The 20177-nt window shown below is 36.2% G+C and overlaps 1 protein-coding gene across 3 annotated transcripts; it reads right to left on the reverse strand.

Annotated features, from left to right (window-relative positions):
- Window positions 1–542: 542 nt before the first annotated feature.
- Window positions 543–15561, reverse strand: LOC133577151 (Na(+)/citrate cotransporter-like). Of its 3 annotated transcripts, none has more exons than XM_061930743.2 (12): window positions 15296–15561; window positions 11029–11157; window positions 9295–9431; window positions 9019–9215; window positions 7624–8044; window positions 7440–7562; window positions 5101–5313; window positions 4923–5029; window positions 2848–2951; window positions 2623–2784; window positions 2418–2555; window positions 543–1056 (listed from the first exon to the last, which is right to left on the reverse strand). In XM_061930743.2, the coding sequence occupies exons 1-12, from the start codon at window positions 15407–15409 to the stop codon at window positions 928–930; spliced, it is 1974 nt and encodes a 657-aa protein (XP_061786727.2). In that variant the 5' UTR covers window positions 15410–15561; the 3' UTR covers window positions 543–927. The 3 variants fall into 3 exon arrangements, with proteins under 3 accessions (XP_061786727.2, XP_072768618.1, XP_072768617.1); XM_072912517.1 differs by lacking the exon at window positions 543–1056 and having other exon boundaries at window positions 1873–2555; window positions 7624–7789; window positions 7859–8044; XM_072912516.1 differs by lacking the exon at window positions 543–1056 and having other exon boundaries at window positions 1873–2555; window positions 7624–7792; window positions 7859–8044.
- Between the last annotated feature and the right edge of the window lie 4616 nt (window positions 15562–20177).

Here is a 20177-nt window from a genome sequence, read left to right on the forward strand (position 1 = left end):
AACGGCGTTACAGTAACGCGTTACTTTGTAACGCGTTAGTCCCAACACTGCCAACAAACATATGACTTAATAACATTCAATTTATTGTTATTTATATTACATATGTTACATGTTATTGTTTATGTTTGCCACTTCATTAGACACGATAAGTGCATAAATAAACGCAATAATAGCTGATGTTGTATCGATTAAACACGAACGAGTGATAAATATTTATGTAAAGCTTATTAAAGTGAGGTCAGTCTGCTAAAAAAGCGACCGACTAAGCCTTTCATGAATACAAACACATATAAAAGCAGATTAAAAGTACACCTTGGAACCAAAGTGTGAAAATACGAAGACAAAACGGTTTGTTGTTTTGCGATTAGCCGCAACACAACACAATAATGTTTGCCGGAAATTACATTTTTTTTTACTTTTTTTTGACACTTTACGGCAGCTGTGGTTCATCAAATGACCGCTTGAGAGAGACATTATGCAACAAACATATGACTTAATAACATTCCATTTATTGTTATCTATATTACATATGTTACATGTTTATGTTTGTCACTTCATTAGACACGATAAGTGCATAAATAAACGCAATACTAGCTGATGTTGTATCGATTAAACACGTACGAGTGACACATATTTATGTAAAGCTTATTAAAGTGAGGTCAGTCTGCTGAACGTGTTCAAAAAACATTCTTACGTCACTATTGTGCCATAGTTAGTAGTCAAAATACAAGTCTAAATAAATACATTTGCTCGGATGTTATTGGTTACGTCACCAAAAGTGACCATGACGAGCAGTAAAAAGTAAGACATGAACTTTTTTTTTTGTAGCAGCTTGTCACGTGCAGACTCCGCCCACTGCACAGGTTTGACCGGAAGTGTAGGACTTTTCAAAATAAAATGTCGATGAGGAAGCCTTAATGGGCGGAGCTAAACGTGTGTGGTGACATTTGCCCAGGAAGGGAAGGAGTCCAGGGAGAACAAGAGTCGACCCCAACTGTTGATGGCCACGCTGATGCACACGATGCCGATGACGTTCATCACCACGCCCGTTTTAACCTGCAGGGGGCGCACATGTGCTGGTTAGTGTTTGTGTATCAGCATGTTTGAACATATATATAGCAACTCTTTTCTGCACTCAATTTTTACACTGAATTGTTGTTACACTGATTTTTACACAATATTTCTGCCTAGAATTTTTTTTACACTGACTTTTTTTGCACTGAATTTTTACGCATTGAATTGTTCTTACACTTGTTTCAACACACTGATATTTTTACACAATATTTCTGCCTAATGTTTTTACGCTGAATTTTTACACTGAATTTTTTTACACTGCCTTTTTTGCACCAAATTTTACACTAATTTTTCTGCACTGAAATTTTTACACTGAATATTTCTGCCCAGAATTTTTTTTGCACTGATTTTTTTCAAACTGAATTGCTCTTACACTTACACTGAATTTTTATACACTGCTTTTTTTACACAATATTTCTGCCTATTTTTTTTACACTGACTTTTTTTGCACTGAATTTTTAGACTACTTTTTTTACACAAATTTGTTTTTTACACAATATTTTTTACACTGAAATTTTCTGCATTTAATTTTTTACACTGCCATTTTTGCACTGAATTTTTTTACACTAATTTTTCTGCACTGAATTTTTTTTACAATGAACATTTCTGCCCAGAATTTTTCTGCACTGAAATTTTACACTATTTTCCGCATTGACTTTTTTACACTAACTTTTTTTGCACTGAATTTTTATCTTAATTTTTCTGCACTGAATTGTTTTACACTGCCTTTTTTTGCACAGAAATTTTAAACAATTTTTTTTTTTGCTCTGAATTTTTTACACAGAATTTTTTTGTTTACACTATTTCTTTTAACACAATATTTCTGCCTATAATTTTTTTTTGGCTTAAGTTTTAAGTTCACTAGCATGTGGCTAACAATTAGCATGTGGCTTAAGTTTTATGTTCACTAGCATGGGGCTAACAATTAGCATGTGGCTTGAGTTTTTTGTTCACTAGCATGTGGCTAACAATTAGCATGTGGCTTAAGTTTTATGTTCACTAGCATGTGGCTAACAATTAGCATGTGGCTTAAGTTTTATTTCCACTAGCATGTGGCTAAAAATTAGCATGTGGCGTAAGTTTTATGTTTACTAGCATGTGGCTAACAATTAGCATGTGGCTTAAGTTTTATGTTCACTAGCATGTGGCTAACAATTAGCATGTGGCTTAAGTTTTATTTCCACTAGCATGTGGCTAACAATTAACATGTGGCTGAAGTTATACATATACTTTCACGTGGCTTGCAGTTAGCATGTTGCTAACAATTAGCATGTGGCTAAAGCTAACAGGCTATATGTTTATCTGAGGCAGGTAGCATTCGGCCTGAGTGAGGCCAGACTCGCCATGTCCGACACCCTGAGGTATCCAGCAGAGAAGACGATGGCGTTGGGGGGGGTGGCGACGGGCAGCATGAAGGCGAAGGAGGCGCTGAGGGTGCAGGGGATCATGACGTAGAGCGGGTTCAGCCCGATGGACTGGGACTGCACACAGGCGCCACACGGGTCGTCAGGCGAGACACGGCGACGGCGAGGAAGGCGGCGCGCTTACCATGGACGCCACAATGGGCAGGAAGAGCGTCGCCGTGGCGACGTTGCTGGCACATTCTGTGAAGACGGCGATGAGGAGGCAGAGCACCACCACCACGGCCCACGGCGGGATGGAGTGAAGCGGCGCCATCTGTTCCCCCAGCCAGCGGGAGAGTCCCGACTCCTGAGGACACACAAGCGTTCAGCACTTCCTGTTTGTCACTCCACCGCCGCCGCCATCGCCCACCTCGCTTCCTTTCGCCAGTGCGAAGCCGCCGCCCAGCAGCAGCACGATGTTCCACGGCATCTTCTTCTGGGTCACCTGCCAGGTGAGCAGGGGAGGGGCGGGGCCTGATTGGAAGACAGCAAAGACACATACACTGTATTTCTATACACTGCTTTTTTTTTTACACAATATTTATGCCTGTAATTTTTTTTGCACTGAAATTTTAGACTACTTTTTTTACACTCATTTCTGCCTATAATTTTTTAACACTGAATTTTTTACGCTGCTTTTTTTGCACTGAATTTTTTACACAAATTTTTCTGCACTGCATTTTTTTACAGTGATTTTTTACACTGAACATTTCTGCCCAGAATTTTTCTGCACTGAAATTTGACACTGATATTTTCTGCATTTAATTTTTTACACTAACTTTTTTTTGCACTGAATTTTTACCCTAATTTTTCTGCACTTAATTGTTTAACACTGACTTTTTTTGCACAGAATTTTTTACACTATCTTTTTGCATGAATTTTTTTACACTGAAATTTTTAGCACTGAATTTTTGCACTAATTGTTTACACTCATCTTTTAACACAATATTTCTGCCTATAATTTGTTTACACTGAATTTCGCCACTGAATTTTTTACACTGCCTTTTTTTTGCACTGAATTTTTAGACTACTTTTTTACACTAATTTTTTCCTATAATTTTTTGCAATGAATTTTTTACACACATTTTTCTGAACTGATTTTTTTTTACAGTGATTTTTTACACGGAACATTTCTGCCCAGAATTTTTCTGCACTAAAATTTGACACTGATGTTTTCTATATTGAATTTTTTTACACTAACTTTTTTTTGCACTGAATTTTTACCCTAATTTATCTGCATTGAATTGTTTCACACTGACTTTTTTTGCACTGAATTTTTTTACACTGAATTTTTTAGCACTGAATTTTTGCACTAATTGTTTACACACATTTTTTTTAACACAATATTTCTGCCTATAATTTTTTTACACTGCATTTGTTAGACTTTTCGCCACTGAATTTTTTTACACTGACCTTTTTTGCACTGAATTTTTTATACTGCCTTTTTTGCATTTAATTTTTTACACTAAATTTTTTCTGCACTGAATTTTTTTTACAGTGATTTTTTACAATGAACATTACTGCCCAGAATTTTTCTGCACTGAAAATTGAAACTAATATTTTCTGAATTGAATTTTTTAGACTAACTTTTTTTTGCACTGAATTTTTACCCTAATTTTTTTTGCACTGAATTGTTTTACACTGCATTGAATTTTTACACTGCTTTTTTTTTTTACACTCATTTTGTTTTACACAATATTTATGCCTATAGTTTTTTTACACTGAATTTTTCTGCTTTTAATTTTTTGCACTGAATTTTTCTGCTTTTAATTTTTTGCACTGAATTTTTTGAGAGTGACTTTTTACACTGAACTTTTCTGCCCAGAATTCTTATGCACTGAAATTTGACACTGATATTTTCTGCATTGAATTTTTTTACACTAACTTTTTTTTGCACCGGGTTTTTACCCTCATTTTTCTGCACGGAATTGTTTTACACTGACTTTTTTTGCACAGAATTTTTGCACTATTTTTTTTTTTTGCGCTGAATTTTTTTACACAGATTTTTTTAGCACTGAATTTGTTTACACCAATTTTTTTATTACAATATTTCTGCCTATAATTTTTTTACATTGCATTTTTTACAGACTTTTTGCCACTGAATTTTTTTACACTGAATTTTTTTGCACTGAATTTTTACACTAATTGTTGACAGTCATTTTTTAAACACACTATTTCTGCCTATAATTTTTTTGCTCTGAATTTTTTTACAGACTTTTCTGCACCGAATGTGTTAACACTGAACATTTCTGCCCAGAATTTTTTTCCACTAAATTTTTTCCACTGACTTCTTTTGCACTGAATTTTTTTTTACACAGAATATTTCTGCCCAGAATTTTTTTACACCAAATTATTTACAGACTTTTTTTGCAGTGAATATTTACGCTGACCCTGTGACCTCTGATCGGCAGCCTGCGGCGAAAGTGTGCGTGCGTGCGTACCCACCTGCGTCGGAGCTCCGCCCCCAGCAGCACAGGTAGCGCGGTGGCTCAGAGGGCAGGACGAACAACATGAGCGCCACCAGGAGAGAGACGGTGGCGTCTGTGACGAACCTGCGGAGACACACTTCCTGTCGGTGGGCGTAGTCGGCGGTCATGTGACCCGCCCACCACGCGTTACTCACTCGCCGTTGGCGTTGAAGAGGCGCGTGGCCCAGCCGTCCACGAAGCGAGGGTCCCGTGTGAACCACAGCGCCACCATGAGGACGAAGAGCAGCAGCACGTTGACCTCGCCGTAGCTCATGCGGCCCAGACGGCGGTGCTCGTCTTTGATCACCTCGTATGCCGCCTGCTCCTCCGCCGTCGGCCCCGCGCCGCACCCCCACGTTCGCCGAAAGCTGCCGATCAGAGGTCACAGGGTCAGGGTAAATATTCACTGCAAAAAAAGTCTGTGAAAAATTTGGTGTAAAAAAATTCTGGGCAGAAATATTCTGTGTAAAACAAATTCAGTGCAAAAGAAGCCAGTGTAAAAAATTCAGTGCAAAAAAAAATTCTGGGCAGAAATTTTCAGTTAAAACATTCGGTGCAGAAAAGTCTGTAAAAAATTCAGTGCAAAAAAAATATAGGCAGAAATATTGTGTTAAAAAAATTAGTATAAACAATTAGTGCAAAAATTCAGTGTAAAATAATTCAGTGCAAAAAAAAAAAATAGTTTAAAAATTCTGTGCAAAAAAAGTCAGTGTAAAACAATTCAGTTTAGAACAATTAGGGTAAAAATTCAGTGCAAAAAAAGTTAGTGTAAAAAATTAAATGTGGAAAATATCAGTGTAAAATTTCAGTGCAGAAAAGTTCTGGGCAGAAATGTTCAGTGTAAAAAATCAGTGTGAAAAAATTCAGTGCAGAAAAAATTGTGTAAAAAATTCACTGCAAAAAAATTCAGTGTAAAAAATTCAGTGCAAAAAAATAGTTAAAAAATTCTGTGCAAAAAAAGTCAGTGTATAACAATTCAGTGCAGAAAAATTAGGGTAAAAATTCAGTGCAAAAAAAGTTAGTGTAAAAAATTAAATGTGGAAAATATCAGTGTAAAATTTCAGTGCAGAAAAGTTCTGGGCAGAAATGTTTAGTGTAAAAAATCAGTGTAAAAAAATTCAGTGCAGAAAAAATCGTGTGAAAAATTCACTGCAAAAAAATTCAGTGTAAAAAAATTATAGGCAAAAATTAGTGTAAAAAAAGTAGTCTCAAAATTCAGTGCAAAAAAAGTAAGTGTAAAAAAAATAAAAGGCAGAAATATTGTGTAAAAAAGCAGTGTATAGAATTACAGTGTAAGAACAATTCAGTTTGTAAACAATCAATGCAGAAAAATTCTGTGCAGAAATTTTCAGTGTAAAAATTTCAGTGTAGAAAAATTTGTGTAAAACTTCAGTGCAAAATAATCCAGTTTAAAAAATTCGGTGCCGAAAAATCTGTAAAACAAATCAGTGTAAAAAAATTATAGGCAGAAATATTGTGTTAAAAAAATAGTGTAAGCAATTACTGCAAAAATTCAGTGCAAAAAAAATTCAGTGTAAAAAAATTTAGTGCCGAAAAGTCTGTAAAAAATTCAGTGTAAAAAAAATATAGGCAGAAATGAGTGTAAACAATTAGTGCAAAAAAAAATTCAGTGCAAAAAAAATAGTGTAAAAATTCAGTGCAAAAAAGCCAGTGTAAAACAATTCAGGGCAGAAAAATTTGGGTAAAAATTCAGTGCAAAAAAATATTGTGTAAAAAATTCAACGCAGAAAATATCAGTGTAAAATTTCAGTGCAGAAAAATTCTGCCCGGAAATGTTCAGTGTAAAAAAATTCAGTGCAGAAAAATTAGTGTAAAAAATTCAGTGCAAAAAAGGCAGTGTAAAAAATTCCAATGCAGAAAAATTCAGTGTAAAAAAATTATAGGCAGAAATATTGTGTAAAAAACAACAACACATTTTGTAAAAAAAAGTAGTCTAAAAATTCAGCGCAAAAAAAGTCAGTGTAAAAAATTATAGGCAGAAATATTGTGTAAAAAAAGCAGTGTATAGAAATTCAGTGTAAGAACAATTCAGAGGACACATTTCACCACACCTTGTGTGTGTGTGTGACAATCATTGGTACTAAAAAATCAGTGCAAAAAAGTTCTGGGCAGAAATATTCAGTGTAAAAATTTCAGTGCAGAAAAAATTGTGTAAAAATTCAGTGCAAAAAAAGTCAGTGTAAAAATTCAGTGCAGAAAAGTCAGTGTAAATAAATTATAGGCAGAAATTTTGTGTAAAAAAAATTGTGTAAAAAAATTAGTGTAAAAATTCAGTGCAAACAATTCAGTGTAAAAACATTATAGGCAGAAATATTGAGTACAAATATCAGTGTGTAGAAACAAGTGTAAGAACAATTCAATGTGTAAAAATTCAGTGCAAAAAAATTCTAGGCAGAAATATTGTGTAAACAAATCAGTGTAAGAACAATTCAGTGTAAAAATTCAGTGCAGAAAAAGAGTTGCTCGGACTCACTTGCAGCCGATGAAGACGAACTGCAGCCAGAACCAGGCCAGCGCCAGCATCAGAACCATGGCGGGGAAGGCGAAGGCGAACCACGACGCAAAGTTGATCACGTCGCCGTTCTGCGGGAAGAGTCTGCGGGAGACTTTCACAATAAGAGTCTCCTCTTAAAAAGCACTGAGCCCATGCTGCTTACTGGCTCATCTGGCCCACCAGAACCAGGTTGGGTCCGGTTCCTGTCAAAGTGGCGATGCCGCCGATGCTCGCCGCGTAGCTCACGCACAGCAGGAGGCCTTTGCTCTGCCTCTTCCTCTTCTCGCCGACGCTCGCCGCCTCCTCCTCCTCCATTGGACACACCACGCCTGCTGGAAGCACAACACCACTCACTTCCTGTCCCGCCCCCCTCGCCGCAGTTCTGCTTGACCCCTGACCTCGGGATGGAGGTTTGTCTTGCGGCGGCGGTTTGAGCGCCTCTTGGCCGTTCACTTCCTGGTAGACCGTCTCCGCGACTCCGCCCACTTGGCCGTTCACTTCCTGGTAGACCGTCTCTGCGACTCCTCCCACTTGGCCGTTCACTTCCTGGTAGACTCCGCCCACTTCACTTTGCACGCGCTCTCCTGCAGGACACAGAGAGCAGCTCAAGACACGCCCACCTCTGCATGACACTCCCCCTGGGCTTGTTGGCCAATCAGAGGCAAGATAAATAAATCAATACCAGAAAAAGAATGCTAACGGTTAGCATGCTAGCCAAGTAGCATCAAGTACCAAAATATTTGACACCTAAATGTATACCTCTAAAATTAGCTTAAAAAAGCTAGCATGCTAACACGCTAATGTCAGTATGCTAACAGTTCACATGCATCGCATTTGACTCTGAGGCGTATGTCTGTAAAATTAGCTAAAAAGCTAGCATGCTAATATGCTAACATTAGCATGCTAACAGTAACATAAACTAACATAAATTAACAAAGAGCATGTTAGCATTGTTATTGTCATTGAAAATACGAAAGAACATTGTTGATTATTTCAAATGAGGAAAAAAAATAAATCCTGGAATTCCTGGAAATGTGGGAATGTTTGGAAAAAAAGAAATTCTAGCCAGCATTTAATGAATGAGCCAAAAAGCTATCATGCTATTAGCATACTAATAATAACATAAACTAACATAAATAAGCAAAGAGCATTTTAACGTTGTTATTTTTATTGAAAATACGGGAAAAATGGTCAATTATTTCAAATGGGGGGAAAAAAATCCTGGAATTCCTGGAAATGTGGGAATTTTTGGAAAATAAAAATAAATTCTAGCCAGCATTTAATGAATGAGCCAAAAATCTTATCATGATAATTAGCATGCTAACAATAACATAAACTAACATAAATAAGAAAAGAGCATTTTAACGTTGTTATTTTTATAGAAAATACGGAAAAAATGGTCAATTATTTCAAATGGATGAAAAAAATCCTGGAATTCCTGGAAATGTTTTAGGGAAATAAAAAAATGTAAACATTATATTAATTACAATAATTGTCAACATTCCTTAAATTTGGGGGCGTGAACAAATTTCAGATGACAGGAAATGACCGGACTCACCTGGTTGTCCAGGTAGCGGCACACCCACGTGGAAAACCTGTACGCTGCTCTGCTCCCTGGGGTCGGGCCCATCGTCCTGGCGGCAGTGGAGCTGGTCCAGCACGGCCTGCACGATGGGGACCATCATGGCGGTGGTGGCCGTGTTGCTGATCCACATGGACAGGAAGGCCGTCACACCCATGAAGCCCAGCATCAGCCTGCAAAACACGTGCGGGGTTGGGTGTGGGTGTGGGTGTGAGTGGGAGTGGGAGTGGGCCACTTGCACGTGTGACTCACATGGCGGGACGCACGCCCACCACCAGCAGAACCTTCAGCGCGATCCTCTTGTGGAGGTTCCAGTGTTCCACGGCCACCGCCACCATGAGCCCGCCCACAAACAGCATGTTGGTGTCCCGCAGGTACTGCATGCACACCTGCACACACCTGCACGTCAGGACCCTCTCAGTGGGTGGGTGTGTGGGTGTGGCCTATGTCTTTGGACCCTCTAAGTGGGTGTGTGTGTGTGGGTGTGGCCTACGTCTTTGGACCCTCTAAGTGTGGGTGTGGCCTAAGTCTTTGGACCCTCTAAGTGGGTGTGGGTGTGGCCTACGTCTTTGGACCCTCTACATGTGGGTGTGGCCTAAGTCTATCGACCCTCTAAGTGTGTGGGTGTGGCCTACGTCTTTGGACCCTCTAAGTGTGTGTGGCCTAAGTCTTTGGACCCTCTACATGTGGGTGTGGCCTAAGTCTATCGACCCTCTAAGTGTGTGGGTGTGGCCTACGTCTTTGGACCCTCTAAGTGTGTGTGGCCTAAGTCTTTGGACCCTCTAAACGTGTGTGTGTGTGTGTGTGTGTGTGTGTGTGCGGGTGTGGCCTGCGTCTTTGGACCCTCTAAGTGTGTGTGAGTGGGTGTGGCCTACGTCTTTGGACCCTCTAAGTGTGTGTGTGTGTGCGGTTGTGGCCTACGTCTTTGGACCCTCTAAGTGTGTTTGAGTGGGTGTGGCCTACGTCTTTGGACCCTCTAAGTGGGTGTGGGTGTGGCCTCTAAGTGCGTGTGGGTGTGGCCTACGTCTTTGGATCCTCTAAGTGTGTGTGTGTGTGGGTGTGGCCTACGTCTTTGGATCCTCTAAGTGTGTGTGTGTGGGTGTGGCCTACGTCTTTGGACCCTCTAAGTGTGTGTGTGTGTGTGTGTGTGTGTGCGGGTGTGGCCTAAGTCTTTGGACCCTCTAAGTGTGGGTGTGGCCTATGTCTTCGGACCCTTTTTTCGAGAGTGACTTTTTACACTGAACTTTTCTGCATTGAATTTTTTTACACTAACTTTTTTTTGCACCGAGTTTTTACCCTCATTTTTCTGCACGGAATTGTTTTACACTGACTTTTTTTGCAAAGAATTTTTGCACTATTTTTTTTTGCACTGAATTTTTTTACACAGATTTTTTTAGCACTGAATTTGTTTACACCAATTTTTTTTTTTTTTTACAATATTTCTGCCTATAATTTTTTTACATTGAATTTTTTACAGATTTTTTGCCACTATATTTTTTTACACTGAATTTTTTTGCACTGAATTTTTACACTAATTGTTGACATGTCATTTTTTAAACACATTATTTCTGCCTATAATTTTTTTGCTCTGAATTTTTTACAGACTTTTCTGCACCGAATGTGTTAACACTGAACATTTCTGCCCAGAATTTTTTTCCACTATATTTTTTCCACTGACTTCTTTTGCACTGAATTTTTTTTTACACAGAATATTTCTGCCCAGAATTTTTTTACACCAAATTATTTACAGACTTTTTTTGCAGTGGGTGTGGGTGTGGCCTCTAAGTGTGTGTGTGTGTGGGTGTGGCCTACATCTTTGGACCCTCTAAGTGTGTGTGTGTAGGTGGGGCCTACGTCTTTGGACCCTCTAAGTGTGTGTGTGTGGGTGTGGCCTAGGTCTTTGGACCCTCTACTTGTGTGTGTGTGGGGGTGTTGCCCATGTCTTTGGACTCTCTAAGAGTGTGTGTGTGTGTGGGTGCGGCCTACGTCTTTGGACTCCATGATGCCCAGCACAGGGAAGAGGATGATGGGCAGCAGGGCGGTGACGGCCAGGGGTAGAACCTCGGTGCACCAGAACAAGGCCATCAGCGAGATGACGTAGGCACACGCCGCCTCCTGGTCAGAAGACAACAGAAAGGTGTTGACTCCGAGTCCAGCTGAGGGCCCACGCTCGGTTCTGGTTCTGTTCTCACTGGGATCATGTCTCAATTTATCATGATGATACGGGGGGGCTGAGGGCTCCCACTGAGGCAAACAGTCTTTAGTTTCGCACAGGACTTGGACCACCTGTGGGTCATTTAGGACTTGTTTCACTTCCGGAACAGTTTTCTGTGTGTGAAGTAAAAACACAACTTTGGAAAAAAGAAAGCCGAGTCACCAAATTTTTTAAGTGAAATCTACATTTTTACTAAATTGTTGTTTTTACAGTTTATTACTGTAAATAGAAAAACAGGGTACCAATTTTACTGTTAGAGACTGAGCTGCCAGTTTTCTACCATAATATTTACTTACTTTTTTACATTTTTCACTGAAAGAAGAAGAAAAGAAAAAAAAAGTCGCCAGAATTTTACTGTAAAATTTACAATGCTTTTATTCACCAAATTACTGTAACGAGAACAACTGTACAATATTTTTAATTTTAGGGACTGAGCTGCCAGTTTTTTACTTTAATATCTACTTACTGTTTTTTACATTTTTCACTGTAAAAAAACAAAAGCGACAAAAAAAACAACCTGTCATCTCAGTCGCCAGAATTTTACTATAAAATTGACGTTGCTTTTTTCATCAAATTACTGTAAATAGAACAACTGTACCATATTTAATTTTAGAGACTGAGCTGTCATTTTTTTACTGTAATATTTACTTACTTTTTTAAATTTTTCATTAAAAAAATTAAAATAAAATAAAAAATCCTGGCAGCTCAGTCGCCAGAATTTTACTGTAAAATTGAACAAATTCAACAAATTACTGTAAACTGAAAAACTGTACCACTGGTATTATTGCCGTAAAATTCTGGTGACTCTAAAATCTACGGTTCTTGTTTTTACAGTTTATATATATATATATATATATATATATATATATATATATATATACATACACATATATAACAACTGTACCATATAGACTTAGAGACTGAGCTGTCATTTTTTTACTGTAATATTTACTTAAAATTAAAAATTAAAATACAAAATAAAAAAAATAAATAAAAGATTAAAAAAATAAAAAAAATAAATAAAATTTAAATTAAAAATTAAAAATTTAAATAAAATAGAAAAAAATCGCCAGAATTTTACTGTAAAATTTACCAAATTCAACAAATTACTGTGAACTGTACTGCTGGTATTATTACAGTAAAATTCTGGTGACTGAGCTGCCAGTTTTTTTTTTTACCGTAAAATCTACGGTTCTTGTTGTACAGTTTATTACTGTAAATAGTGTGTACCATATTTTTAACTTTAGGGACTGAGCTGCCAGTTTTTTACTTTAATATCTACTTACTTTTTTTTTTTTTTACATTTTTCACTTTAAAAAAAAAAATCTGTTGATTTTATAGCAAAAAAAACCCCAAAAATGGCAGCTCAGTCACTACAAGTTTACTGTAAAATGTACGATGCTTTATTCACCAAATTACTGTAAACTGAAAAACTGTACCACTGTTATTATTACCATAAAATTCTGGTGACTGAACTACCAGTTTGTTTACCATAAAATCTATGGTTGTTGTTTTTACAGTTTATTACTGTAAATAGAACAATTGTACCACATTTACTTGCCGGGACTTGGCTGCCAATTTTCTTACTGTAAAATCTACTGACTTTTTTTTTTTACATTTTTCACTGTAAAAATAATAATAAAATAAACTGACCGCTCAGTCACCAGAAGTTTACTGTAAAATTTACGATGCTTTATTCACCAAATTACTGTAAATAGAACAACTGTACCATATTTTAAATTTTAGGGACTGAGCTGCCAGATTTTTACCGTAATATCTACTTTTTATTTTTTGCATTTTTCACAAAAAAAAACAACAAAAAAACAACAACTGGCAGCTCAGTCGCCAGAATTTTACTGTAAAATGTACAATGCTTTGATTGACCAAATTACTGTAAACTGAAAAACTGTACCAACTTTTTAATTTTAGGGACTGAGTTGCCAGTTTTTACCATATCTACTTACTTTTTTATTTTATTTTTCACTGTAAAAAAAAAAAAGGCAGCTCAGTCGTCAGAATTTTACTCTAAAATTTACGATGCTTTATTCACCAAATTGCTGTAATGAGAACAACTGTACCATATTTTTAATTTTAAGGACTGAGCTGCCAGTTTTTAACGTAATATCTACTTACTTTTTCACATTTTTCACTGTAAAAAAAACCAAACCAAAAAAAAAAAACCTGACAGCTCAGTCGCCAGAATTTATTGTAAAATGTACATTACTTTATTCACCAAATTACTGTAAATAGAACAACTGTACCATATTTAAATTTTTAGGGACTGAGCTGCCAGTTTTTTTACTGTAATATCTACTTACTTTTTTAAATTTTTCACTGTAAAAAAAGAATAGCAACAAAATAAACCGGCAGCTCAGTCGTCAGAATTTTGCTATAAAATTGACGTTGCTTTTTTCATCAAACAACTGTAAATAAAACAACTACCATATTTCATTTCAGAGACTGAGCTGTCATTTTTTTACAGTAATATTTACTTAAAATTAAAAATTGAAATAATTTTTTCCCCCGAATATGTCGATATTTGTTTGGCTATTCGGGGCGGTATAGATCGGTTGGTAGAGTGGCCATGCCAGCAACTTGAGGGTTCCAGGTTCGATCCCCGCTTCCGCCATCCTAGTCACTGCCGTTGTGCCCTTGAGCAAGACACTTTACCCAGTGCCACCCACACTGCTTTAAATGGAACTTAGAGCAGTGTTTTTTGAGCCAAGGCACATTTTTTGCGTAGAAAAAATGCGGAGGCACACCACCAGCAGAAATCATTAAAAATCAAAACTCAGTTGACAGTAAAAAGTCGTTGTCGCAATTGTTGGATATGACTTTAAAGCATAACCAAGCATGCATCACTATAGCTCTTGTCTCAAAGTAAGTGTACTGTCACCACCTGTCACATCACACCCTGACTTATTTGGACTGTTCTGCTGTTTTCCTGTGTGTAGTGTTTTACCTCTTGTCTTGCACTCCTAATTTGGTGGCTTTTTCTATTTTTTTTGGTATTTTCCTGTAGCAGATTCATGTCAGCAATCAAGAATATTTCAGTGGGTTTTATCCTTCTTTGTGGGGACATTGTTGATTGGATGTACTTTGTCTTTGCTCCACAGTAAGTCTTTGCTGTCATCCAGCATTCTGTTTTTGTTGACTTTGTAGCCAGTTCAGTTTTAGTTTCCTTCTGCATAGCCTTCCCTAAGCTTCAATGCCTTTTCTTAGGGGCACTCACCTTTTGTTTATTTTTAGTTTAAGCATTAGACACCTTTTTACCTGCACACTGCCTCCCGCTGTTTCCAACATCTACAAAGCAATTAGCTACCGGCTGCCATCTATTGATATGGAAGAGTATTACACGGTCACTCTGCCGACCACTCAACAACAACAGACTATAATTACTGGTCTGCGAAAAATATTTTTAACCCAAATTAGATAATCTCCCACGGCACACCAGACTGTATCTCACGGCACACCAGTGGGCCGCGGCACAGTGGTTGAAAAACACTGACTTAGATATTGGGTTTCGCTATGTAAAAGCGCTTTGAGTCACTAGAGAAAAGCGCTATATAAATATACTTCACTTTGCTATTTACTTTATTGGTGTGTATTTCCAATAATGAAGGCGCGTGCACACACACACACACGCACACACACGCACACACACACACAAGGGCAGTATTGATGAATGAAGGACGCCAGGGTTGAAAGCAAACAGGCAGTGAACTTTGACCCCGTGTGCTGGTCAATGAGTGACATGCGAGTGTTAGCACAACACTTTGATTTCCTCAACTAAGTCCAGATTAAAAAAAACAAAAAAACCTTGTTGTCCGAAGCCAAACATGTTTGTGTTGCTCTCGGCCAATGGGAGGCGTGCTTTTTAGCCGTGACGTCATTGCGGCGGCAACCGGCGCACGAGGCCGACGACGCCATGGCGAGACAAGTCAGGGCGACTCCATGACGCAGGAAAAGCAGCAAGAGCAAGGACGGAGGCCAGGAAAAGGCGGGAAAAGGTGAAAGGTCACGAAGGGGGGGTCTCACCGGGGTGCTGAGGGCGAGGGGCAGCAGGAGGAAGGGGCTCACGCCCACGATGAAGAACCTCTTCAGACGCCACACGCGCCGCAACACTCGGACTCGCAGCGGAAGAACCGACATTGAGGAGGACGATGATGAGGATGAAGACTTGGGTCACCGGGTGATGAAGATGAAGACTTGGGTCACCGGGTGATGAAGATGACGATGAAGAAGATGATAAAGAACAAACTGGATGACAACACTTTGCTGCTTGAAGCTTCGCTCTGCCTTCAACACGCTCCTCATTCACTCTAAATATTAACCACACACACACACACACACACACACACACACACACACACACACACACACACACACACACACACACACACACACACACACACACACACACACACACCTAAGTCAACAGAAAGAAGGAAATGTGATCATACACACACACACACACACACACACAGACACAGACACACACACACACACACACACACACACACACACACACACACACACACACACACACACACACACACACACACACACACACACACACACACACACACACACAGACAGACAGTCGTGCGGTCTTCCTCACTGATGAAGGTGAAGAGTGATGGCCAAGTTTGCTGCCAATCAGTTGATGAATGGGTGAATGACGCAATGAACAAAGAAATGCATGAATGAATGAACGAATGATTGCACAAATGAGTGTTCAAACAAATGAGGGAATGAATAAACATACGAATGAACAAACGAACGAATAAATAATTAATGAATGAATATACGAATGAACAAACTAACAAACAAATCAATGAATGATTGAACAAATGAATGAATCAACAAACAAATGACGGAATGAATAAACGAACGCACAAATGATTTAAGAAAATGAATGAACACTCAAATGATGGAATGAATAAACAAACGAATGAACAAATGAACGAATGAACGCACAAATTAATAAACAATTAATGAATGAATATACGAATGAACGAACTAACAAACAAACAAACGAATGATTGAACAAATGAATGAATCAAACAAATGACGGAATGAATAAACAAACGCACAAATGGTTGAACAAATGAATGAACAATCAAATGAATAAATAACAATGAATGCATGAATATACAAATGAACGAACTAACAAACAAATGAACGAATGATTGAACAAATGAATGAATCAACAAACAAATGACGGAATGAGTAAACGAACGCACAAATGATTGAACAAATGAATGAACAATCAAATGATGGAATGAATATACAAATGAATGAACAAATGAACGAATGAACGCACACATTAATAAATAACAATTAATGAATGACTATACGAATGAACGAACTAACAAACAAACGAACGAATGATTGAACAAATGAATGAATCAAACAAATGACGGAATTAATAAACGAACGCACAAATGATTGAACAAATGAATGAACAATCAAATGATGGAATGAATAAACAAACGAATGAATGAACAAATGAATGATCAAACAAATGACGTAAAGAAAAAACAAACGAATGAACAAAAGAACGAATGAACGAACAAATGAATAAATAACAATTAATGAATGAATATACGAATGAACGAACTAACAAACTAATGAACGAATGATTGAACAAATGAATGAATCAAAAAAATGACGGAATGAATAAATAAAAGCTCAAATGATTGAACAAATGAATGAACAATCAAATGAATAAAAAAACAATGAATGCATGAATATACGAATGAACGAACTAACAAACAAATGAACGAATGATTGAACAAATGAATGAATCAACAAACAAATGACGGAATGAATAAACGAACGCACAAATGATTGAACAAATGAATGAACAATCAAATGATGGAATGAATAACCAAACGAATGAACAAATGAACGAACAAATTAATAAATAACAATTAATGAATGAATATATGAATGAACGAACTAACAAGCAAACGAACGAATGATTGAACAAATGAATGAATCAAACAAATGACGGAATGAATAAACAAACGCACAAATGGTTGAACAAATGAATGAACAATCAAATGAATAAATAACAATGAATGCATGAATATACGAATGAACGAACTAACAAACAAATGAACGAATGATTGAACAAATGAATGAATCAACAAATGACGGAATGAATAAACAAACGCACAAATGATTGAACAAATGAATGAACAATCAAATGATGGAATGAATAAACAAACGAATGAACAAATGAACGAATGAACGAACAAATTAATAACAATTAATGAATGAATATACGAATTAACAAATTAACAAACAAATGAACGAATGATTGAACAAATGAATGAATCAAACAAATGACGGAATGAATAAACAAACGCACAAATGGTTGAACAAATGAATGAACAATCAAATGAATAAATAACAATGAATGCATGAATATACGAATGAACGAACTAACAAACAAATGAACGAATGATTGAACAAATGAATGAATCAACAAATGACGGAATGAATAAACAAACGCACAAATGATTGAACAAATGAATGAACAATCAAATGATGGAATGAATAAACAAACGAATGAACAAATGAACGAATGAACGAACAAATTAATAACAATTAATGAATGAATATACGAATTAACGAATTAACAAACAAATGAACGAATGATTGAACAAATGAATGAATCAAACAAATGACGGAATGAATAAACAAACGCACAAATGGTTGAACAAATGAATGAACAATCAAATGAATAAATAACAATGAATGCATGAATATACGAATGAACGAACTAACAAACAAATGAACGAATGATTGAACAAATGAATGAATCAACAAACAATTGACAGAATAAATAAATGAACGCACAAATGATTGAACAATCAAATGATGGAATGACTAAACAAACAAATGAACGAATGAACGAACAAATGAACAAACAAATGAATAAATAGCAATTAATGAATGAATATACAAATGAACAACCTAACAAACAAATGAAAGAATGAACAAATGAATGAATCAACAAACAAATGACAAAATGAATAAACGAACAAATGATTGAACGAATGAATCAACAATCAAATGATGGAATGAATAAACAAACGAATGAACAAATGAACGAATGAACGAACAAATGAATATATAACAATTAATGAATGAATATACAAATGAACGACCCAACAAACAAATGAAAGAATGATTGAACAAATGAATGAATCAACAAACAAATGACGAAATGAATAAACGAACAAATGATTGAACAAATGAATCAACATGATCAAACAAATGACGGAATGAATAAACAAACGAATGAACGAATGAATGAACAAATGAATGATCAAACAAATGACGTAAAGAAAAAACAAAGAATGAACAAAAGAACGAATGAACGAACAAATGAATAAATAACAATTAATGAATGAATATACGACTGAACGAACTAACAAACAAATGAACGAATGATTGAACAAATGAATGAATCAACAAACAGATGACGAAATGAATAAACGAACAAATGATTGAACAAATGAATTAACATGATCAAACAAATGACGGAATGAATAAAAAAACTAATGAAAAAATTAACGAATAAATGAACAAATTAATAAATAACAATTAATGAATGAATATACGAATGAACAAACAAATGAACGAATGATTGAACAAATGAATGATCAAACAAATGACAGAATGTATAAACAAACGAATGAACAAATGAACGAATTAACAAACAAATGAATAAATAACAATTAATGAATGAATATATGAATGAACGAACTAACAAACAAATGAATAAATGATTGAACAAATGAATGAATCAACAAACAAATGACGGAATGAATAAACGAACGCACAAATGATTGAACCAATGAATGAACAATCAAATGATGGAATGAATAAACAAACGAATGAACAAATGAACGAACAAATTAATAAATAACAATTAATGAATGAATATATGAATGAACGAACTAACAAACAAAGGAACAAATTATTGAACAAATGAATGAACCAACAAACAAATGACGGAATGAATAAACGAACGCACAAATGATTGAACAAATGAATGAACAATCAAATGATGGAATGAATAAACAAACGAATGAACAAATGAACGAATAAATGAACAAATGAATAGATAACAATAAATGATTGAATATACGAATGAACGAACTAACAAACAAATGAATGAATGATTGAACAAATGAATGAATCAACATACAAATGACGGATTTAATAAATGAACAAACAAATGACTGAACAAATGAATTGACTATGAAACAAATGAATGAATGAACAAACGAATGACAGAATGAATGAACGAAGGATTGAACAAATAAATGAAGGAACAAACAAATGACGGAATGAATAAATGAACAAAGAAATTAATGAACGTTCGAACAAATGAAGGAATGAATGAACAAATGATAGAATGAATGAATGAATGAACGAACACACAAATACATGAATGAACAAACAAATGAATGAATGAAGAACAAATGAATGAACAAACAAATAAAGGAATGAATGAACAAATGAATGAACAAACGAACATACAAATAAAATGAATGAATAAACAAATAAATGAACAAACAAACATACGAATAAATGAATGAACAAATGAATGTTGGACACAGTAAAGACATTATTGGTTGAGGTTGAAATAGTGAATGAATGTGTGTGTGAATGAACTTGCATGTTTGTGTGAATGGACATACTGGTTGACAGGGGAATGTATGTAAATTGAACCTTGGTGTTTAAGTGAATGGAAATACATGTTCACATGGGTATGTGAATGACTTATGTGTTTGCATGACTAAACATAAGTGTTTAAATAGGCATATATGTGAAAGGACTTACGTGTTCATGTGAGTGGACATGCATGCTTATATGGGCGTGTACCTGGATGTACATG

Source organism: Nerophis lumbriciformis, linkage group LG37 (assembly GCF_033978685.3).
Source record: "Nerophis lumbriciformis linkage group LG37, RoL_Nlum_v2.1, whole genome shotgun sequence".
Classification (NCBI taxonomy): domain Eukaryota; kingdom Metazoa; phylum Chordata; class Actinopteri; order Syngnathiformes; family Syngnathidae; genus Nerophis; species Nerophis lumbriciformis.